A 24,278-nucleotide genomic window follows, 5' to 3' on the forward strand; every position below is an offset into this window, starting at 1 on the left:
GTCTATGACATGATCCCCCTGATAAGTCCAGTGCCCATCTGGCACCTTACATGATCTTTACAACATTGTTGATTATATTCCCCATACTGTATTAACTACCAATTTGTATTTCTTAATGCCTTTACCTTTTTCACCCTGCCCCTAACCCCACTCCCATCTACACCCTGATAGATCTAGTAGCCATCTGGCACCATGCCTAGTTATTACAATATTATTGACTATATTCCTTATGCTATACCCTACATCCCCATGACCACTGTGTAACAACCAATTTGTACTTCTCAGTCCCTTCCCATTTCACCCATTCTTAACCCCCCTCCCATCTTAAAGAATTCCCTCTAAGATTCCTTCTAATACTGGTTTGGTGGTGATGAACTCCTTCAGCTTGTTCTTGTCTGGGAAGCTCCTTATGTCCTTCAATTCTAAATGACAGCCTTGCTGAGTAGAGCAATCCTGTTTGTTTGTCCTTGCTTTTCATCACTTTGAATATTTCCTGTCAATCCCTTCTTGCCTGCAAAGTTTCTGATGAGAAATTAGCTGACGGTATTATGGGAGCTCCCTTGTAGGTAACTAACTGCTTTTCTCTTGCTGCTTTTAAGATTCTCTCCTCGTCTTTAACCTTTGGCATTTTAATTATGATGTGTCTTTGTGTGGGCCTCTTTGGGTTCATCTTGTTTGGGACTCCCTGTGCTTCCTGGGCTTGTATGTCTATTTTCCTTCACCAAGTTTGGGAAGATTTCTGTCATTATTTCTTCAAATAGGTTTTCAATTCCTTGCTCTCTCTCTTCTCCATCTGGTACCCCTATACTGCGAATGTTGGTATGCTTGATAGTTGCCCTGAAGGCCCCTTAAACTCTCCTCAATTTTTTGGATTCTTTTTTCTTTGTTGTTCTGGTTGGGTGTTTTCTGCTACCTTATCTTCTACATCGCTGGTTGGATCCTCGGCTTCATCTAATCTGCTGTTGATTCCCTGTAATGTATTCTTCATTTCCACTTTTGTATCCTTTGTTTCTGATTGTTTCTTTTTTATGGTTTCCATCTCCATTTTTATGATTTCTGTCTCTCTGTTGAAGTTCTCCTGAGATCACTGAGCATTCTTATAACCAGTGTTTGGAACTTTGCGTCTGATAGATTACTTATCTACGTTTTGCTTAGTTCTTTTTCTGCAGCTTTCTTGTGTTCTTTTATTTGGAACATGTTTCTGTGTCTCCCCATTTTGGCTGCCTCCCTGTGTTTATTTCTGTGTATTAGGCAGAGCTGCTATGTCTTCCAGTCTTAGTAGAGTGGCCTTATGTAGTAGGTGTGCTGTGGGGTTCAGTGGCACAATCTTTCTGGTCACCTGAGCCACGTGCTCTAGTTGTGTCCCTGGTGTGGGTTGTGTGTGCCCTTATAGTTGAGCCTTGGTTGATAATTGCACCTCAGTGTGAGGGACTGACCCTAGGACTCACTGGTTGTGAGGACTGGCCTTGACTACAGTGGAAGAGTTGTTGTGCAGGGGCTGATTCTGTGGAGCAGGATCTGCCTTAGCAGGGCTCTGGCGCCAGCCCCATCCAACCCTTGGGTGTGTCCTACTTGCAGGTGGCTGGGTAATGCTCCAGCTTGTTTTGAAGCAGGCCATTGGGGGCGCCAGCCCCAGGACCACCTTGGAGGGGATCCGCTGTAGGTCTACTTCAGCCACAGCCCGTGCCCCACCCAGTGCTGCCTAGTGGGAGCCAGAAAGGAATCTGTAGATGGCTGCCACTCGTGCTTTGCTTGGAAGTCGCCAAGCCATGAACCAAGGCCAGCTGCTGCTAGTGCCAGCTTAGGGCTACTTAGCCAGAGGTACAAGACACGCTCAATCCAGAAGCTGCTTGTCTGGGTTCCGCTAACCTTTGAGAGTCTAGGAAAGTCTTCCGCTTGAGCCATGACAGGCGGTCTGCACAAAAAAGCCACTGAAAGAAGCCTCTGTGTGCCTGAAAGTTGGGCGGGGCCAGGTGTCAAATCGCGAGGGCGTGGCCGACGAACTGCAGAGACTCAGATGTGGCGGCCACCTGTGTCCCACAGGCAGGGAAGGGGGAGGCTCAAAAAAGAAACAATGGCCTTCGCCAGCTCCCCCGTCCAGGAGAAAGCCGCCGCTCCATCCACTGTCCCAAGCCAGACAACTCAGTTCCCCACCACATGTCCCTGCGGCCTCTCCAGCTGCTACCCCAGCGCTGGAGCTCAGAGCGAGTGATTCCGTTGGTGGGTTAAGTCCATGCGTGGTCCCTTTCAGAGGAGTGCCTGTGAGTGCAGCTGCACTCAGTCTCAGTCACAATCTCCGCTGGTTTTCACAACCAGAAATTATGGGACCTCTCTCCCCAGCACTGGAACCCTGAGCTGGGGTGGGGCTGGGATCTCTCGCTCCTCTAGGAACCCCTAAAGCTGAAATACTCCTCCTGATCTTTAATGGTCACGCTTGGTTGTGGGACCAGCCCATTCCGCGTCGCTGACCTTCCTACCAGTCTAGAAGTGGCTTCTTCTGCACGTCCTTAGTTGAGAGGCTTCAGTTCAGCTTGATTTTAGGCAATTTTCGATAATGGTTGTTTTGTAGATTAGTTGTAATTTTGATGTGTTTGTGAGAGCAGGTAAACACAGTGTTTATCTACTGTGCCATCTTGGTTGTCTCTCCTTTAAAATAATTTTTAATAGAGCATTTTCTAAAAGCGTAAGATAAAAGGTGTTCCCAACAAACAGCATGGGCTTGGGAATCAGACAGTCCTGAGTATGAATCCCAGCTCTGACATGTATTCATGTGTGACCACGGTAAGTTAATTAACCTGTGTGTGCCTCAGTGTCCTCATTATATCTGTTCTATAGATAAAACTTAACCTGGGGTTGTTGGAGGACTAAATGAGATAATGTATGTAAAGTGCTTATCATAGGGCCTGCCACATAGTAAATGCTTAATTAATGGTAGCTCGTAAATGTAATGCTGAAGTTGAAGATGAAAGGTGACAGTGGTAGCGGTGATGATGGCATGGCTATGGTCAGAAGCTGAGTGGGTCATCAGAAGCCCTGAAACATGTAGGAAGGCAGAAGAAGATAGTAAAAGTTATCATCTGAACATTCAGAACATCAGATAGGAGTAGTCAAGAGCCAAGTAGAGTATGAACAGTGTGGGAATACAAATGACAAGGATACCTTAACAGCCTTTTTGTAGGAAAAGATTGTCTTCAGATCCTAAAGAGGGTTGTAGTAGGTCCACTGGGCTGGGAAATAAGGGAAAAGGAAGTGTGAGAGTAGGGCAGATTCTGAAAGCAGCAGAGCTGTTCTTGGGATTTGAGAGCCTGGTTACAAAAGAATAAGATTAGAGAGACTGTTGAGCATTGCCTTTGTCCAGAACCCATGGTTAGGCTCTGGGGAAGAGAAAATTGAGAGTCCTAAGGGTCCCTCCTGTAATGGCTATTGAGGACACAACGAGACATTTCCCCCTTCCCCACCAGTCTTTACCGTGCTGCTTCTGTTACCTCCTGCAGCTGCCAGAGGCAGCTGTTAAGTGAACCTAGAGAGTCAAGGTATGGAAATATTTACAGACCAGATGATCTTATATCTGGGCTTTTCTCCAAAACAATCCAGTGTTCTACAGGGACTGAGGTGTAGATGAAACAAGATTGGCTGTGTGTTGATAATTGCTGGAACTTAACTGGGTGATAGGTACATGGGAATTTGTTATACTTTTAAATTTTTGTATATGTTTGACATTTTTCGTAATTAGAAGTTAATAAAAGATCAGGGTATAAATAGATACCATTTCCAGAGCACCTGCTCTGTATCAGATTCTATCTTAGCTATTTATATACTTTATTTAGTTTTCGTAACAACCCTGAAGGTCAGTGTTATTATCTCTATTTTACCAATGTGGAAACTGAGTCCCCAATAACTTAAAGATTAGCTACCATTGAGCACTAGCCATGTATAAATCTCTGCATTAGCTCATTTAATCCTCCCAACAATTTTATGAGGTAGAGAACAGGCCAATTTAATGACAACCAATTCACTGAAAGCTAGTTCACCAGATTACTATTTGCTGAATGTATCAAGTGTTCTGATTTACCAAAAACTTGTTTCCTTTTAACTATAAGTTTTATTTTAGCAGTTTGTACTGGATAATGTTGTTCACCATGTATAACAGGATTATTTAAGCTACTTTTTAGTTTTTTTCCCATACTTTATATGTTTTTAACAGCTTTTTTGAGGTAAATTTACATACCATACAATTCACCTGTTTTAAGTGTACTTGTAATAAATTTAATAAATTTAAAAACTTTTAATAAATTTAAAGAATGTGCGACCATCACCACAATCCAATTTGAGGACATTTCAATCACCCAAAAAGATCCCATATACCTACTTATAGTCAGCCCTGGTTCCTTTCCCCAGGCCCAAGCAACCAGTAAGCTATCTACTTTCTGTCTATATAGATTTGCCTATTGTAGACATTTCATATAAATGGAGTCATAAAATATGTGGTCTTTGTGTCTGGCTTCTTTCACTCAGCATGTTTTTGAGGTTCATCCATGAGGTGGTATGTATTATTAATTGGTTCTTTTTATTGCTGAATAGTATTCCATTGTATGGATATACCACATTTTGTTTATCTTTTCACTAGTTGATGTTCATTTGGATTGATTCCACTTTTTGGCAGTTGTGAACAATTGTGCTATGAGCATTGACATACAAGTTTTTGGGTGGACATATGTTTTCATTTCTCACTTAGAAGTGAAATTTGGGTCATATGGTTTACTCTATGTTTAACTTTTTAAAAAACTGCCAAAATTTATTCCAAAGTATCTGTACCATTTTACATTCCTACCAGCGATAAAGAATTTCTACAGATACTGGTTAACACTAGTTATTGTCTTTTTGATTACAGCCATTCTGATGGATGAATAGTGGTATCTCGTGTGGTTTTAATTTGCGTTTCCCTAATGACTAACAATGTTGAGCATCTTCTCGGGTGCTTATTGATTGGCCATTTGTATATCATCACCTTGAGAGAAATGTCTATTCAAATATTTTGCTCAGTTTTTTTCAGTTGGCTTGTTTGTATTATTATAGAGTTCTGAGAGTTATTTAAATAGTCTTTTCCAGAGAAATGATTCGCAAATATTTATTCCCAGTCTGTGGCTTGTCTTTTCATTTTCTTAATGGTGACTTTTGAAGCACAGATGTTTTGAATTTTACCTAATCCCAGGTCACAAAGATATTTTCCTGTATTTTCTTCTAGAAGTGTTATGGTTTTAGCTTTTACCTTTAGACCTATGATCAATTTTGAGGGTTTTTTTTTTTGTGTGTGTATGTATGATGTGAGGTAAGAATTCACATTTCTTTGTATGTGATATCCAATTATTTCAGCACCGTTTGTTGAAAAAAATCTTCCTTTCCCCACTGAATTGTCTTGGCACCTTTGTCAGATGTCAATTGACCATAGATTTAAGGGTTTAGTTCTAGACTTTCAGCACAGTTCCATTGATGTATATCTTTATGCCAGTATCACACTACCTTGATTACTGTAGCTTTCTAGTAAATTTCACAATGGAATAGTGTAAGTCCTCCAAACTTGTTCTTTTTCAAAATTGTTTTGGTCATGTTAAGTCCTTTGTATGCCCATATACATTTTAGTATCAGCTTATTCATTTCTACAAAAACGCTAACCGGATTTTGATGGGGATTGCATTTAATCTGTAGATGAATTTGGAGAGAATTGCCACCGTAACAATATTGAGCATGACTGTTTTTATGTTCTCCTTCTCTTTCTCTCTAGTACCAAGAGGGTAAAGACCTTATCCAAGTCTCGGCGAGCCAAGATCACGAAGAAGGCAGACAAGGCTAGGCTGGTGGCAGAACAGGTGATGGAGGATGAATTTGGCTTGGATTCAGATGATGAACTGCAGATTGATGAGAGACTGGGAAAGGAAAAGGCCACCTTGATAATAAGACCAAGTGTGTACCTGTTTTCTCTTTCCTGCTTTGCTCATTTCACATTTGTGTTTGGTCCCCTTGATAGGCTCCAGACCTCAGGCCTGAGCTTGTTGACTTTCTATGTTTTTTTTTTCTGTTTTCTGCTTTTCCTCCCTCAACCTGACCCCACGCTGATGACTGCCACACCTCATTAAGCTCCAACTCCCCCACACCCCCGTAGATACTTGCCTCCCTTCACCCCAGTTGTTTTCCTCATTCTATTTAGCACCCATAACCTGTTTTGGGCCATTGTCACACATAGCCCTTGACCTCACACAGATGCCATCTTCCCTCCACTGAGTTCCAACATAGCACGTTGGCTGTGGGGACGACTCCTCATTCTGCCCAGACTCTAATCTCCCAAGCTGTATGGCTGCCTCTGCCTGGACAGACACCCTCCTTGCCCTGCTCAGGGCTCTGACACCAAGCTTGGGGCTATTGCCACGTATCCCTCAGTGCTCAATGTCCTATTTGACTCATCTGGGCACAAATACCCTGCCAGGCTGCTCCTGCTGCCAACCCCACCCCCTCTGCATATGCCCTCTTTACCCCATTTGGGCTCAATACCTGGATTCCTCATCACCCTACTTAGACTCCAACACCCCACACCTGGCTGCCAGTGTCACCACTCCTACCCCCACTCCACAGAAGTCCTGCTAACCCTGCTCTGATGCCCCCTACCAACCCCCACATCTGACTTTCTGATTTACCAGCTCTGTAGGCCTCCATGTAACCTTTGCTCTAGAGATTTTTTATAAACTAATTCCTAAGCTCCCTAAATGAGTTTGTCTGTTGTCATTACTTTGAGGAAAATTATAGTCTTATTTTCTTTCTCCTGAGTGTCTGGCTCAGATGCTAATCTTAGCTTCATGATAAGTGCATTCCTTTGTTTTCTAGAATTTCCCCGAAAGCTGCCCCGTGCAAAGCCTTGCTCTGACCCCAACAGAGTTCGTGAACCAGGAGAAGTTGAATTTGACATTGAGGTAGGAGCCTGTCCTTCCTGTGTCTAGTCTTCTGCTCATTCTGGTTACAGAGACACAATACAGATTGTCATTCTAGTTGGGGGAAAATAAGATATCCTATGCATTCAATTCCTAAGGTATTTATTAAGTAAAAGATTGTATACTCGGTGCTGCTGAGCATATTAATGGAGGATTATAATTTAGTTTAAATATTTTTAAAATCCTTTAATACAGAGTAGAATAAAAGGTAGTGTGATGTAGCAGAAAGAGTATTTGATTTGAAATATCCAACTGTGATCTTACACCAGTTGTTTAACTTCTCTGAGCTTTAGTTTCCTTATTTGTAAAATGGGAGTTAGAATCCTTTTTTAAATTTATTTTTTTAATTAAAGTTCATTGGGTGACAATTGTTAGTAAAGTTACATATGTTTCAGGTGTACAGTTCTGTATGACATCATCTGCCTATCACATTGTGTGTGCACCCAGAGTCAGTTCTCCTTCTGTCACCATATATTTGATCTCTTTTACCCTCATCTACCACCTCCCTGCCCCCCTTTCCTCTGGTAACCACTAAACTATTGTCTGTGTCTATGAGTTTTTGTTTCTTCATTTGTTTGTCTTCTTCCTTTGTTGTTTGCATTTTTATACACCACATGTCAGTAAAATCATATGGTTCTCGACTTTTTCTGTGTGACTTATTTCACTTAGCGTAATAATCTCAAGATCCATCCATGTTGTCGCAAATGCCATTATTTCATCTTTTCCTAAGGCAGAATAGTATTCCATTGTGTATATGTACCACATCTTCTTTATCCATTCATCTATCGAAGGACACTTTGGTTGTTTCCATGTCTTGGCCACTGTAAATAAAGCTGCAATGAACATTGGAGCACACATGTCTTTATGGATAAATCTTTTCAGATTTTTCGGGTAGATACCCAGGAGAGGGATTGCTGGGTCATATGGTAATTCTATTCGTAATTTTTTGAGGAACCTCCACACTGCCTTCCATAGTGGCTGCACCAGTCTGCATTCCCACCAACAGTGTATGAGGGTTCCTTTTTCTCCACAGCCTCTCCAACACTTGTTATTATTTGTCTTGTTGATGATAGCCATTCGAGGGAGTTACAATGCTTAACTCACAAAGATGCTGTGGAGAATAAGATGAAAGAATGAATATTCTGCTTAATATTTGAAATATACTTGGTGCTCAGAGGATATTAGTATCAGGAGTGAGACTGTCAACCCTGTTTTGGGCCCTTACCAGACCAACCCTGGGCAGCTGAGGTGATATCTTCTTTCCCCAACAGGAGGACTATACAACAGATGAGGACATGGTAGAAGGTGTTGAAGGCAAGCTTGGGAAAGGGAGTGGAGCTGGTGGAATTCTTGATCTGCTCAAGGCCAGCAGGCAGGTGGGGGGACCTGACTATGCTGCCCTCACGTGAGTAATGGCTTTGTTCTGCCCTTTCCAGGCGATCAAACAGCACCCCCCCACCTCCTGCCCAAAGGGCTGGGTCAGCCAATCAGCAGATATTTATCGAATCATTTAAGGGGACAAAGAATTAGCCAGGGCATTTGAGCGGAAAGAATAAAGTAGACATGCAATCTGTCCTAAAGGACTTAATATCGGACAGAGAGAAGCTGTACAGACATGAGGGGGAATCAGTTTTGGGTTCTTTGGAAGTTGGAAGAGGGGCTGGAAGAGGCATGGAAGGAGAACTGGACCTTGTTAAAAAAAAAAAAAAAAGAAAGAAAGGAAAAAGTGCAGCATGAATGACCTGGGAGGGAGAATGCCCATCTTTTTGCCATCTTGCCTTCATGTCTGTGGAGAAACTGGAGGCAAGATGGACAGGCCTTTTTATGAAAACAGATACTATTTGAATCCTTTAGTTTGGTTTCTGGTTTTTCACCGGGGATGGCTCTCTCCTCCTTCCTCCCACCCTGACCCCTCCTCCCTGACTATTCTGATGACTGATTTCCCCTGATGTCTAGAGAAACTCCTTCACCATATCTCTTCTGTCTCTTGCAGCGAGGCCCCTGCCTCTCCCAGCACTCAGGAGGCCATCCAGGGCATGCTGTGCATGGCCAACCTGCAGTCCTCATCATCCTCCCCTGCTACCTCCAGCTTGCAGGCCTGGTGGACCGGGGCGCAGGACCGAAGCAGTGGGAGCTCCAGCAGTGGGCTGGGCACAGTGTCTGGCAGTCCTGCTTCCCAGCGCACCCCAGGGAAGCGGCCCATCAAGCGGCCAGCATACTGGAAAACTGAGAGCGAAGAGGAGGAGGAGAATGCCAGTCTGGATGAACAGGACAGCTTGGGAGCATGCTTCAAGGATGCAGAGTATAGTAAGGCAGCTGAGCATTCGGGTCCAGGACAGAAGGGCTCCCCTTGCCCCAGTGTCAATCCCAATCCCAATCCAGGACAGTCTGCCGTGAGCAATGGCTTGGCCTTAGGATGAATACTTGATTTCTCTGAGCTCTGTTTTCTTACTCTGTAAAATGGGGATCTCTCACAGGTTGATGTAAGAGTTAGAGATTAATGCTTGTACCCAGCACCTGGCAGTGTCTTGCTCGTGGGTGGCCTTTAAAAATTGGTAGCTATTATTATTAGTTATCATTCACTTTTAGCTTTGTCCAACCTTCATTACTGGTGACTGTTTTTCCTCTTGCCTATTTTACTTCCATCACCTGTATCATTTTTGTTCTGTGCCATTCATTTCATTCCTTGTAAAGGTATATAATGACCTTCCGATGGGCTTTTTACATGTAAGAGATGACTCCTTTTTTTAAGCTAAGATTTATTGGGTACTACAGTGTATAAAGCACTTTTTGTATAGTACAGCTGACTTTAATGTGGGCTTTTGTTTAAATATTATTTTGAAAAATTAATCCTGTTGACCAAAAATTAGAACTAGACAGAGAGAGCAAAAATTCCCTTTGACTAATACTCTCCCCCCTCTGAGGAAGGGTACCCAAAGGTAACCTTTGTTATCAGTTTGATGTATACCTTTCATTTTCATGTGTTTACACCCGTATGTAGAAAAATAGATAGAGGTATAGTTTTGTTAAGTGTGTGTGGTTCTACAGCCTGCTTGGATATCTTTGAACATCAGTTCCTAGAGATCTGCCTCATCAGTACATTGAGATCTGCCTGCTGCATCGTACTCTATAGCATAGGTGTACCTTCGTATGTTTAACCATTCTCTACTGATTAACATTTAGGTCGTTTCTCATTTTTTAATGTCACTAACAATGCTGTAATGAAAACTCTTGTAAATAACGCTTTGTGCCCATGTGCCACCTAATATTTCTTTAGGGTAGCTGGACTGGCGGGGGTGAACGGTATGTACAAAATAAATCTTAGTAGTGCCAAATTCCCCTCCAAAAGGGCCAGCACATGAACAGTGTATGAGAAATACCGTTTCCCCATACCCTTACCAGCAGTGGATGCTGTCCGTCACCTTTTTAGTTTTTGCCAGTCCAATTGTAAAAAAATTGTGTCTCAGTTTATGTTTATTGGCTCTTTATTTCTTTTCTGTGAATTATCTATTCAATCTTTCACCCATTTTTCTATTAGGGTATTTGTTTTTCTTACTGATTTCTAGGTATTCTTTACATATTCTACAATTGTTAAAGTGTTTTTAATACATTCTAGACATGTTTTTTGGGTTTTTTTAAAAAGATTTTTTATTGAAACATAGCTGACATAAAATATTATATTAGATTCAGGTGTAAACCATAGTTAATTCAACATTACAAAAACCCAAACATTTATATACCTAAGGAAGTGATCGCCATGGTAAGTCCAGCACCGTCTCACATCATACTATGCTATCACAATATTATTGACTATATTCCACATGCTCTACATCACATCCCTGTGACCTATTTGATTTATACCTGGAAATTTGAACCCTTTATTCACCTTCGCACACACCCCACGCTTTTTAAAAATTTTTCGATTACAGTTGACATTCAATGTTATTTTATCTTAGTTTCAGGTGTACAGTGTAGTGGTGAGATATTTACATAATTTGCAGAGTGACCCCCTGACTAGTCTAGTACTAACCTGGCATTATACATAGTTATTACCATATTATTGATTATATTCCCTATGCTTCACTTTATACCCCATAATTATTTCATTACTACCAACTTGACCTTCTTCATCCCTTCACCTTTTTCACCCTGCCCCTCCAACGTCCCTGCCATCTGGCAATCATCGACATGTTCGCTGCATCTTTGAGTGTGTTTCTCTTTTGTTTGTTCACTTATTTTGTTGTTTAGATTCCACATATAAGTCAGATCATGTGGTATTTGTATTTCTCTGTCTGACTTATTTCACTTAGCACAATACCTTCTAGGTGCGTCCATGTTGTTGCAAATGGTAAGATTTCCATTTGTTATGGCTGACTAATATTCTATTGTATATATGTACCACAATTCCTTTATCCAGTTGTGTATTTATGGGCACTTAGGTTTCTTCTATATCTTGGCTACTGTAAATAATGCTGCAATAAATATAGGGGTGCATATATCTCTGCAAATTCGTGTTTTAGATTTCTTTGGATAAATACCCAGAAGTAGAATTGTTGACTTATATGGTAGTTCTATATTTCATTTCTTTTTTTTCTTTTTTTAAAATTTATTGGGGTGACAATTGTTAGTAAAATTACATAGATTTCAGGTGTACAATTCTGGGTTACATCATCTATAAATCCCATTGTATGTTCACCACCCAGAGTCAGTTCTCATTCCATCACCGTATATTTGATCCCCCTTACCCTCATCTCTCACCCCGCACCCCCCATACCCTCTGGTAACCAATAAACTATTGTCTGTGTCTATGAGTTTTTGTTTCTCATTTGTTTGTCTTGTTCATTTGTTGTTTTTGGTTTATATACTACATATCAGTGAAATCATAGGGTTCTCTGCTTTTTCTGTCTGACTTATTTCGCTTAGCATTATACTCTCAACATCTATCCATGTTGTCACAAATGTTCCTATATCATCTTTTCTTATCGCCGAATAGTATTCCATTGTGTATATATACCACAACTTTATCGATTCATCTATCGAAGGACGTTTGGTTGTTTCCATGTCTTGGCCACCGTAAACAAAGCTGTAATGAACATTGGAGCACACGTGTCTTTATGGATAAATGTTTTCATATTTTTTGGGTAGATACCCAGGAGAGGGATTGCTGGGTCATATGGTAATTCTATTCGTAATTTTTTGAGGAACCTCCACACTGCCTTCCATAGGGGCTGCACCAGTCTGCATTCCCACCAACAGTGTATGAGGGTTCCTTTTTCTCCACAGCCTCTCCAACACTTGTTATTATTTGTCTTGTTGATGAAAGCCATTCTGACTGGGGTGAGGTGATATCTCATTGTGCTTTTTATTTGCATTTCTCTGATGATTAGTGATGTTGAGCATTTTTTCATGTCTATTTGCCATTTGTAAGTCCTCTTTGGAGAAATGTCTCTTCAGGTTCTCTGCCCATTTTTCAATTGGGTTGTTTTTTTGTTTGTTATTGAGTTTTATGAGTTCCTTGTATATTTTGGATATTAGCCCCTTATCAGAGGCACTGTTTGCCAAAATCTTCTCCCATTCAGTCGGTTGCCTCTTTATTTTGTTGATGGTTTCTTCTGCTGTGCAGAAGCTTTTAAGTTTCGTATAGTCCCACTCGTTTATTTTACCTTTTACTTCCATTGCCTTTGTAGTCAAATTCATAAAATGCTCTTTGAACCCAAGGTCCATAAGTTTAGTACCTATGTTTTCTTCTATGCAGTTTATTGTGTCAGGTCTTATGCTTAAGTCTTTGATCCATTTTGAATTAATTTTGGTACATGGTGACAGATAGCAGTCCAGTTTCATTCTTTTGCAAGTGGCTATCCAATTTTCCCCGTACCATGTATAGAAGAGGCTGTCTTTTCTCCATTGTACGTTTTTTGCTTCTTTGTCAAAAATTGTCTGTCCATATTTATGTGGTTTTATTTCTGGGTTCTCGATTCTATTCCATTGGTCTATGTGTCTGTTTTTCTGCCACTACCATGCTATTTTGATTATTGTAGCCTTGCAGTACAAGCTAAGGTCAGGGAGTATGATATCTCTAGTATTGTTCTTTTCTCTTAAGATTGCTTTGGCTATTCAGGGTCTTTTGTGGTTCCAAACAAATCTGATGATTTTTTGTTCTATTTCTTTAAAAAATGCCATTCGGATTTTGATGGGGTTTGCATTAAATCTGTATATTGCTTTGGGTAATATGGCCATTTTGACTATGTTGATTCTTCCAATCCACGAGCACGGAATGTCTTTCCATTTCTTTGTGTCTTCTTGAATTTCTTTCAAAAATGTATTATAGTTTTCAGCATGTAGGTCCTTCACATCCTTGGTTAAGTTTATTCCTAGGTATTTTATTCTTTTTGCTGCAATTGCAGAAGGAATTCTGTTTTGCATTTCTTTTTCTGAGATTTCATTGTTAGTATATAGGAATGCAATGGACTTTTCTATGTTGATTGTGTACCCAGCGACTTTACTGTATTCGTTGGTTGTTTCTAATAGTTTTTTGGTAGAGTCTTTAGAGTTTTCTATATATAGCATCATGTCATCTGCAAAGAGTAATAATTTAACTTCTTCATTCCCAATTTGGATGCCTTTTATTTCTTTCTCTTGCCTGATTGCTCTGGCAAGGACTTCCAACACTATGTTGAAAAGCAGAGGTGATAGGCGACAGCACTGTCGTGTTCCTGATCATAGAGCAAAGGGCTTCAGTTTTTCCCCATTAATTATGAGACTAGGTCAGGGTTTGTCATATATGGCTTTATTATGTTAAGGTATTTTCCTTCCATACGTATTTTATTAAGTGTTTAAATCATAAATGGATGTTGTATCTTGTCAAATGCTTTTTCTGCATCAAATGATATAGTCATATGATTTTTGTCCTTTATTTTGTTTACGTGATGTATCACATTGATGGATTTGTGGATGTTGAACCATTCTTGTGCCCCTGGGATGAACCCCACTTGATCCTGATGAACAATGTTTTTAATGCATTGCTACATTCGATTTGCTAGAATTTTGTTTAGGATTTTTCATCTGTATTCATTAGGCATATTGGTCTGTAGTTTTCTTTTTTTGTGTTGTCCTTACCAGGTTTTGGTATCAGGGTAATGTTGGCCTCATCAAATGAGTTTAGGGAGTACTGTCTCTTCTTCACTTTTTTGGAAGAGTTTGAGCAGGATTGGTATTAGATCCTCTTTGAAGGTTTGGTAGAATTCACTAGTGAAGCCATCTGGTGCAGAACTTTTGCTTTTGGGAAGGTTTTGCATGACTGGTTCAATTTCGTTACTGGTGATCGGTCTTTTTAGATTTTCCAGTTCTTCATGGTTCAGCCTTGGAAGGCTATAATTCTAAGAACTTGTCCATTTCATCTAGTTTATTGAATTTGGTGGCATATAGTCCTTCATAGTATTCTTGGATGATCCTTTGTATTTTTGTGGCGTCCACGATATCTTCCCCTGTTTCATTTCTGATTTTGTTAGTGTCTTCTCTCTTTTTATGTAATTGAGTCTAGCCAAGGGTTTGTCAATTTTGTCAATCTTTTCAAAGAACCAGCTCTTTGTCATATTAATTTTTTCTATTATCTTTTTGTTCTGTATTTCATTTAGTTCTGCTCTGATTTTTGTTATTTCCTTTCTTCTGGCGACCTTGGGTTTCATTTGTTCTTCTTTTTCTAGTTCTTTAAGGTGTATCATGAGGTTATTTATTTGGGATTTTTCTTATTTCCTGAGATAGCCATTTAATGATATAAATTTCCCTCTTAAAACTGCTTTCCCTGCATTCCAGAAATATTGGTGGGATGTATTTTCATTGTCATTTGTTTCTGTGTATCTTTTGATCTCCTGTTATTTCTTCTTTGACCCAGTCATTCTTTAAAAGTATGTTGTTTAATCTCCATGTATTTGTGTTTTTTCCTGCTTTCTTTCTGCAGTTGATATCCAATTTCAAAGCCTTGTGATCAGAGAATATGCTTGGTATGATTTCCATCTTCTTAAATTTGCTGAGGCTGATTTTATGTCCCAATATATGGTCTATCCTTGAGAATGTTCCATGAACATAAGAAAAAAATGTATAGTCTGATGTTTTTGGATGAAGTACTCTATAAATGTCAGTTATGTCCATTTCATCTAGTGTGTCACTTAGGGCTGGTATTTCGTTATTTATTTTCTGTTTGGATGATCTATCCATAGCTGTCAATGATGTATTTAAGTCCCCTAGTATTATTGTGTTTTGGTCAATTTTTCCCTTTAGTTCTGTTAGTAGTCGCTTAGTATATTTTGTTGCTCCCTGATTGGGGGCATAAATATTGATAACTGTTATGTCTTCTTGTTGTATAATCCCCTTTACCATTGTGAAATGTCCGTCTTTGTCTCTTGTTACCTTTTTCACCCTGAAGTCTGTTTCATCTGATATCATTATGGCTACAGCTGATTTTCTCTGGATACCATTTGCTTGGAATGTCAATTTGCACCCTTTCACTTTGAGTCTGTGCTTGTCCTTGTAGCTGAGATGTGTCTCTTGGAGATAGCTTATGGTTGGGTTTAGTTTTTTGATCCAATCTGCTACTCTCAGTCTTTTTATTGGTGAGTTCAGTCCATTTACCTTTAGGGTGATTATTGATGTGTGAGGATTTCCTGTCATTCTATCTAGTTTTCTGGTAAGGCTGTGTCTCCATTGTTTCTTTGTTTTTTTGTTGTTGTCTATCATTTTTGTCTGGTGGTATTCTATGATGTTTCCCTCTGTTTCTTCCTTTATTACAGTATATATTTCAGTTCTGGATTTTTTTTGAGTGGTTACCCTTAAGTTTATGTAAAAGAAATTTTTTTTTTTAAGAAAATTTGATATCTAGAGTATTCCATTTTCTTCAGCACGCTTACTTTTTCTCCATTGCCATATTTCGGTTCAGGCCTTTAGTCTCCCCCTTTTTATATTTTGGTAGCCACAAATAGTTCCTGTTGATGGTGGTCGAATATCCTCCTTTAGTATTTCTTGTAGTGCAGGTGGTGTATTAGAAAATTCCCTCAGCTTCTGTATGTCTGGAAAGGTCTTTATTCCTCCTTTATATCTAAAGGATATCTTTGCTGGATACATTATTCTTGGCTCATAATTTCTCTCTTTTAATAGCTTGAATATTTAGTTCCACTCCCTCCTGGCTTGTAGAGTTTCTGCTGAAAAGTCTGATGATAATCTAATGGGCTGTTTTTTGTAGGTTACCATGTTCTTTTCCTTGGCTGTCTTGAGGATTCTTTCTTTGTCCTTGATTTTTGACAGCTTCAATACAATGTGCCTTGGAGAGGGCCTGTTGGGATTGAGGTAATTAGGTATTCTATTTCCTTCTTGGATTCTAGATCCAGTTCTGTCCACAAATTTTGGAAGTTCTCATGGACAATTTGTGTGAATATATTCTCTGTTCTCTCTTTTTTCTTCTTCTTGTATGCCCATTATTCTTATTTTGTGCTTCCTGATGGAGTCAGAAAGTTCTTGTACCCATCTTTCATTTCTTTTAAGTCTCAAGTCTGTTTCTTCCATCTATGTAATTTCCAGGTTTCTATCTTCGATGTCACTTACTCTTTCCTCCATCTGGTTAACTCTATTACCGAAGCTGGCTATTTCATTCTTCATTTCTTCTATTGAGCTCTTAGTCTCCAGAAATTCTGTTTGGTTCTTTTTTAAAATTTCAATCTCTTTCGTAAAATGCTCATGTTGTTCTTTGATTGTGTTTCTGAGTTCATTAAACTGCGTTTCTGTGTTTTCTTGCATCTCGTTGGGTTTTTTCAGCACTGCAATAATGAATTCTCTGTCATTTAAGTCACATATTTCCAAGCCTCCATTTTCTGGAGGCTTTTCACTTTCTTTCTGAGCTGTGTTGTTGCCTTGGTTATTCATGGCAATTTCTGATTTATTATTTGTCTTCCTAGACATCTACAGGAGTGGCTTCTGCAACACGTTGATAGGAAGAGGTCTTTCTTTGATTTTCTAGTTCTTGTTGGTAGAATGTTTTACTTTCTCTCCGACTGCAGCCATTTTTTTCTCTCTCACACAGTAGTGCTATGTTTTCTCTGCACTGTTCTAGTTTCTCACAGAATTGGAGGATTCCCTGGGAGACAGGCTTTTCCTCTGTTAATAGTTTGCCTGGGTCACAGGGTGCAGTGTCCGTGTGGGTATGCAGAGAGCCTTTGAAGTTCCAAAGCTCTTCCTACATCAGATTCAGAGCCCATATGTTTCAGCAGTTCTGTTTACTCCTGCAGGGATCCGCCCAGATAGGTGGGGCCAGAGGTGCGGCAAGTTGTGAGAGGTGGCCCAGAGCAATGCCGGTGACCACCACCACAGCCGGTCCTGCTTCCATGTTTCCCTCCCCTTTGCTGGAACTAGTTGGTCTGTGAATCTGCTGCGGTCCACAGTTCTCAGAGCAGCAAATATTCTGTCCTTTTGATCTGACACTGCTACTGTTCCTCTTCTAGCACCGGGCAGGTGGGGGCTGAGCGAGCTCTGGGAGGGTAGGTAGGGGGCGGCTAGTCTCCGTGCCTAAGGCTTCCGTTCTCCGCCCGGCAGTGAGGGCTTAAACCACTGTTTTCAGCCCTCTTCCCTCAGTCTTTCTTCCGAGGTCTCTGCCGTGAGCGTTGGGTTCAGCCGTGTTATATGCTGCCCCCTCAGCCCTGTGGGCCGTAAGCGGAGCCCTAGCAGTCCGAGTCCTTCCCTCTCCCGCAGCTGCGCTAGTTCCGGGATGCAGCGAGCTCGGAGCACTGAGCCAGGTCTGTGTCCTGCGCCCGCGTGTCCCTGTCTCCGCACTTCTCCCTTCCCTTATCCCCCGCTCGCTCGATTCTCTCATCTTTAGGTGAATTCAGTAGTGGACCTCTTCGTCTTGCCTTTCTGCTGTGCAGGGAGTCCTTTGTGGAGTTATAGTTGTTTGATTAGTTGTAAATTCCAGGGGAGATTTACAGAGGCTCACCTCTCACCACCATTTTGATGACGTCTGTCATTTCTTGAACATCCATACTGTTTTCCATAGTGGCTGCACCAATTTGCATTCCCACCAACAGTACACGAGGGCTCCCTTTTTTCCACATCTTCACCAACACTTCTTTGGTGATTTGTTGATGAGAGCCATTCTGACAGGTGTGAAGTGATATCTCACTGTGGTTTTAACTTGCATTTCTCTGATGATTAGTGATATTGAGCATCTTTTTTTATAAACATATGAATAAATTTTTGTTTATTTATTTTTTGAAGATTTATTGGGGAAGGGGAACAGGACTTTATTGGGAAATAGTGTGTACTTTCCAGGATTTTTTTCCAAGTCAAGTTGTTATCCTTTCAATCTTGGTTGTGGAGCGTACCGTTGAGCTTCAAGTTGCTGTCCCTTCAGTATTAGCTGTGGAGGGCACAGCTCAGCTCCAGCTCCAGTTGCCGTTGCTAGTTGCAGGGGCGCAGCCCACCATCCATTGTAGGAGTCGAACCGGCAACATTGTGGTTGAGAGGACGCGCTCCAACCAACTGAGCCATCCGGGAGCTCAGCGGCAGCTCAGCTCAAGGTGCCGTGTTCAATCTTAGTTGCAGGGGGCGGAGCCTACCATCCCCTCTGGGATTCGAAGAGTTGAACCGGCAACCCTGTGTTTGAGAGCCCACTGGCCCCTGTGGGAATCGAACTGGCAGCCCTTGGAGTTAGGAGCATGGATCTCTATCCACCTGAGCCAGCAGGCTGGCCCCGATATTGAGCGTCTTTTAATATGTCTGTTGGCCATCCGTCTGTCCGTTTCAGAGAAATGTCTGTTCAGGTCCTCTACGCAATTTTTAATCATATTGTTAGATTTTTTGATGTTTAGTTGCCTGAGTTCTTTATAAATTTTGAATATTAACCCCTTATTGGATGTATCATTGGCAAATATTTTCTGCAATTCGTTAGGTTGTCTTTTCATTTTGTTGATGGTTTTCTTTGCTGTGCAAAAACTTTTTAGTTTGGTGTGATCCCATTTGTTTATTTTTTTGTTTTGTTTTCCTTGCCCCAGGAGATCAGAAAATATATTGCTAAGAGCAGTGTCAGAGAGTTTACTGCCTCCTTTGTTTTCCTCCAGGAGTTTTATGGTTTCAGGTCTTACATTGAAGTCTTTAATCCATTTTGAGTTTATTCTTGAATATGGAGTAAGACGGTCCAGTTTCATTATTTTGCATGCATCTGTGCAGTTTTCCCAGCACCATTTGTTGAATAGGCCATCTTTACTCCATTGTATATTCTTGCCTCCTTTGTTATACTGTTTTCCCCCGAAAATAAGACCTAGCGGACAATCAGCTGTAATGTGTTTTTTGGAGCAAAAATAAATTAAGACCTGGTCTTATATTACATCAGAACTGGTATTATATTATATTATATTGTTATGTTATATTATATTATATTATATTATATTACATTACATTACATTACATTACATTATATTATATTATATTTATTATATTATATTATAATTATAAGACCCGATCTTATGTTGTAGTAAAATAAGACCAGATCTTATATTAATTTTTGCTCCAAAAGACGCACTAGAGCTGATTGTCCGGCTCGGTCTTATTTTTGGGGAAACATGGTAGATTATATGACCACATAGGTGTGGGTTTGTTTCTGGGCTCTCTATTCTGTTCCATAGATCTGTGTCTATTTTTATGTCAGTACCACGCTGTTTTGATTGCTACAGCCTTTTAGTATAGTTTGATATCACGTATTGTGATACCTTCAACTTTGTTCCTCTTTCTCAAGATTGCTGTGGTTATTTGGGGTCTTTTGTGTTTCCACATAAATTTTAGGATTATTTGTGCTAGTTCTGTGAAAAATGACATTGGTATTTTAAGAGGGATTTCATTGAATATATAGATTGCTTTGGGTAGTATGGACATTTTAACGATGTTAATTCATCGTATCACCATGAGAACGCTTTATCTACTTTAATTTTTTTCTTCAATGCCTTATAATTTTCCAAGTAGAAGTCTTTGTCCCCTTTGGTTACATTTATTCCAATGTATTTTTTTTTGATGCGATTGTAAATGGGATTGTTTTCTTAATTTCTTTTTCTGATAGTTCATTATTGGTGTATAGAAATGCAATTGATTTCTGAATATTTTGTATCCTACTACTTTACTTAATTCATTAATCAATTCTAATAGTTTTTTTGGTGGAATCTTTGGGATTCTTCTATATAGTATCATGTCATCTGCAGATAATGGCAGTTTTACTTAAGGAAGTTCACTTATTTTGCTGAGAGTTTTTTTTTTTTATAAATGGGTGTTGCACTCTGTCCAGTGTTTTTGTTTCATGAATGAATATGGTCATATGTTTTTTCTATGGACTGTTAATATGGTAGATTACATTGATTGATTTTCAAATATCAAACCAGACTTGAAATCACAGGATAGTCTTTATTGGATTATGGTGTATTATTCTTTTTATATGTTACGGGACTTAATTTACTAGTAGTATTTACTAGTAGTATTTCACTGAGGATTTTTGTGTCTATATTCATAAGAGATATTGGTCTGTAATTTTCTTGTACTCTGTCTTTAATTTTGGTATCAGCGTAATGCTGGCCTCAAAGAATGCATTGGAAACTGTTCCTTTCTCTCCTGTTTTCTGGAAAAGATTATGTAGAATTATTTGTGTGTGTGTGTGTGTGTGTGTGTGTGTGTGTGTGTGTGTGTGTTTAAATGTTTAGTAGGATTTTTGAGGAAAATCACCTGGGTCTAGAGATTTCTTTTTTAGGTTTCCCTGTGGATTTTCTTTAGTAGATATAGGATTATTCAGGTTATGTATTTCATCCTGAGTGAATTTTGACAGTTTATGTCATTGAAGAAACTGGTCCATTTCAGCTAACTTGTAGAATTTATGGGCCCAGAGTTATCTTAGTATTCCCCTATTATCCCTTTAATGTCTGTGAGGTCTTTAGTGATTTCTTCTTTTTCATTCTTGATATTAGTAATTTATGTCTTCTTTTCCTTTGTCATTCTTGCTGGCATTTTATGATTTTAATTAATCTTTTCAAAGAACTGGGTTTTCATTTAAAATTTGTTAAGATTTGTTTTATTACCCAAGGTTAAGTCTGTCTTGAAAATTTTGCACTGTGAGCTTGGGAAGAATGTGTGTTCCACAAATTTCAATTATATCAAGTTGATTGATGGTGACATTCTGTAACCTTGCTGATTTTGTGTCTACTTGTTTTATCAGTTACTGAAAGATGTGTTGCACTCTCCAAGTATAATTAGGGATTTGTCTATTTCCCCTTTAAGTTCCATAAGTTTTTGCTTCATATAGATGGAAACTTTGCTGTTACGTGTATCCACATTTAAGATTGTTGTTTTGGCTTGGCCCCATCCCCTCCACCCTGGGCAGCTGGGCTCTGTGTCTGCAGACTTCCCACCACCCCTCATGCCTAGGTCATGCCCAGTGTGGGTGCATTGGCCTGGGCCCTGGGAGCACCCAGGTGGCAGCCAGCTGTGTGTTGGGTGAGGGGCTGGGCTGGGTCAGCACCAGGCAGCGGAGCTGTGGGGTGGGAATATTAACAGAAGTTTCTTACCCTAGAAACCTCTCTACCTGAATTGGTAGTTTGAGTGATGAAGAGGTAGTTGATAATGTCAAAACTTTTCTCCTGGACTTTGCCAAGGGAGTCAAAGACTCCATCTGGGGAATTTGTACCAGCTCACAACTAGATGCTCGAATTCAGCAAAAGAGAGAGTAGCATCTAAGAAGGGCAAGTAGTGTCCTAGTGCAGAGGAGACCCCAGAGGATAGAGAGGAAGCAAGAGAGTGAGGCAGGTATTGTTAGTAGAGTTTTCCAGTGCTGTGCTTGGAATGGTGGAGTATTCTGGTTCAGTCTCCTCTTCTTTTATGGATTGTTTATTCCTGTACTTCAGTCAGTAACTGCCTAAATTATTGGTGATCTGTCACTACATGGAGAGGTTTGGTTGTGGCTAGAATTCTTCCTCACTCCAGTTTTCAGTGCTCTTTGGGTGCTCTCCCTGTTTGTGCTTAGCAAAGTTGTGAATGACATTTGGTTTCAAGATATTGCTGATCTGGCATTCGAGAGAGGAAGTCTCACTCATTGCCTAGTGTCAGCAAAATCATTGCTGACATGTTCTTCAGCCTTCTGCTGCAGGCTCTTGCTCGTCCGGGGATGTTTGTGAATCTCTTTCCCATCCATCTTGTTGGCCCGCTGGTGAGTCTCCTGCATATGTCCCTTCTCTACTCACTGTACTGCTTTGAATATTGTTGGTTTAATAAAGGAAATGAAATGCACCAATGGTTGTCGAGGAATTGACCTTACTACTTCGGATTCGGTTTGCCGTTGGCTCTCCTCACAGCAATGCAGTCCTCATACATTATCAGTGGCTGCCTCCTCTCTATCCTCTTTTCTTTATTCATTATCAGCGCCAATGAAGCAAAGACCCCTGGCAAAGCATCCCTTTTCCAGTTGCTCCTCTTCTCCTTGTGGTCTTCTTAAGCAACAGACTCTTCCACAAGACAGTCTACCTACAGTTGGCCCCGAGTAGCTCAACCTCTACAGAGAAGTTCCCTTCACTGAACCTGTCTCCTGCCAAACTAAAGGCTGTTGCAGGCCACTGAGTCACCTGCCACCCAGAGGGGATGAATGGGATTGAAAGGAAGCTGAGTAGCTCTTCGTCGTCACCTCTCTCACCAGGGAAGGCAGGACCCACGCTGCCAAGGGTCCTCTGCATAGTCCCTTCTCTCTGAGGAACTGACCATTTTGTCTCTGGTGAACATAAGGTACAATCTCCCTGACACTAATGTGTGGATTTTTAACACCCGTGAGTCTGACAGGACCACATGTCTTTCTGCAGCTCTTTTCTAGTATTTACCAGCCCCTGTGTCAGGACTGATTTGAATACTTTTTCTCCCTGTGCCATTTACCCTCCTATCTCCCCTTCCTGCCTTCCACCACCCTCAGATGAATGGATTTTGCAATTCTAGCTGTTGTATTTTGTGGACCTATTGTTTTTGTTGTTTTTCTGTTTTCATATATTGGATATGGGAGGTAAAGGAATATCTTAGTTGCTTTTGGTCACTCCTTTTACAGCCATCACTGTTTTGTTTCTCGTAACTCAGGTTAGATTTTGGTCTCTTGTTCCACTGCAGAAAACAAGCCTGAAAGAGATGGAACAGGAGAAAAGACCTCACAGCCAGATCTGGGTTTTGAGGAGTCATTTTTCTTCCCCTTGAAGGAGGAAAAAATAAGCTTTTCCCACTGTTATATTTAAAGTTCCCCAACTACAGGGAGGTACCGATTTTGGATAACTGCCACTGCAACACAGAATACTCAGAGAACCTGAACTTTTAAACTCTGGAGGTCTGAAATTTACTGTTAGCCACTGTTGATTCTGTCTGGTGTTTCTAAAGAATATTGGGTGCTGCAAATAGGATCTGAAGGGGAAAACTTATTAAACCCATTAAATCTGAAAAAAAAAGATTGTCTTCTTGTTGATTGTACTCTCTTGTCATTATGTTATATCACTTTTTATCCCTGGTAATTTTCCTTGGTCGGAAGTTACCTTGTCTGATAATACAGCCATCCAGCTTTTGTTAGCATTGGTATGGTATATCTTTTAATATCCTTTTTATTTTTAACCTACCTGTATGATTACATTTAAAGTGAATTTTTTTGTAGACAGTTTTCTGTAGACAGCATTTAGTTGAGTCTTTTGGTTTAAAAAAATTCCTTATTGATAATCTTTATCTTTTAATTGGTGTTTTAGACCATTTACATTTAATGTAATTAATGAGATGTTCAAATGAAGGTTTACCATTTTATTTTTTTTTCTTGGTTATTTCTGCCTTTGGTTCCTCTGTTTCTCATTCCCTGCCTTCATTTGGATTATTTGATTAAGTTTTAGTATTCCATTGTAATTTATCAGTTGAGTTCTTTTTCTTCTTATATAACACCAATACTTAAAGAGACTCTCCTTTCCCCCATTCAGTGGTCATGGCACTCCTGTCAAAAATCAGTTGACTATAGATGTATGGCTTTATTTCTGGACACTCAGTTCTATTCCATGGCTCTATATTTTTATCCTTATGTCAGTACTATATTGTGTGGATTACTGTAGCTTTGTAGTAAGTTTTTAAATTGGGAAGTGTGAATCCTCCAACTCTGTCTTTTTCAAGATTGTTTTGGCTATTTAGGGTCTCTTGCAATTCCATTTGAATTTTGGAATCAACTTTTCTATTTATGCAAAAATGGCCATTTGTATATTGATAGGAATTGCATCGAATCTGTAGAAT

At 40.1% G+C, this 24,278-nt stretch overlaps 1 protein-coding gene and 1 pseudogene across 4 annotated transcripts in view; both read left to right on the forward strand.

Moving 5' to 3' along the window:
• The window catches only part of PHF8 (PHD finger protein 8), a 126,925-nt gene that overhangs the window by 61,059 nt on the left and 41,588 nt on the right, over positions 1 to 24,278 (forward strand). For all 3 annotated transcript variants that reach the window (XM_081041809.1, XM_081041808.1, XM_081041810.1), the window contains 4 exons: positions 5,783 to 5,961; positions 6,877 to 6,962; positions 8,252 to 8,385; positions 8,974 to 9,287. In XM_081041809.1, the coding sequence (XP_080897935.1) occupies positions 5,783 to 5,961; positions 6,877 to 6,962; positions 8,252 to 8,385; positions 8,974 to 9,287 (713 nt within the window). The remainder of the gene's footprint in view (positions 1 to 5,782; positions 5,962 to 6,876; positions 6,963 to 8,251; positions 8,386 to 8,973; positions 9,288 to 24,278) is intronic.
• LOC308494455 (etoposide-induced protein 2.4 homolog) lies at positions 19,141 to 22,604 on the forward strand (annotated as a pseudogene). The gene is made up of 2 exons: positions 19,141 to 19,145; positions 21,589 to 22,604. The product of its transcript is annotated as an etoposide-induced protein 2.4 homolog (transcript).

Source organism: Rhinolophus hipposideros, assembly GCF_964194185.1.
Source record: "Rhinolophus hipposideros genome assembly, chromosome: X".
In the NCBI taxonomy this organism is placed as follows: Eukaryota; Metazoa; Chordata; class Mammalia; order Chiroptera; family Rhinolophidae; genus Rhinolophus; species Rhinolophus hipposideros.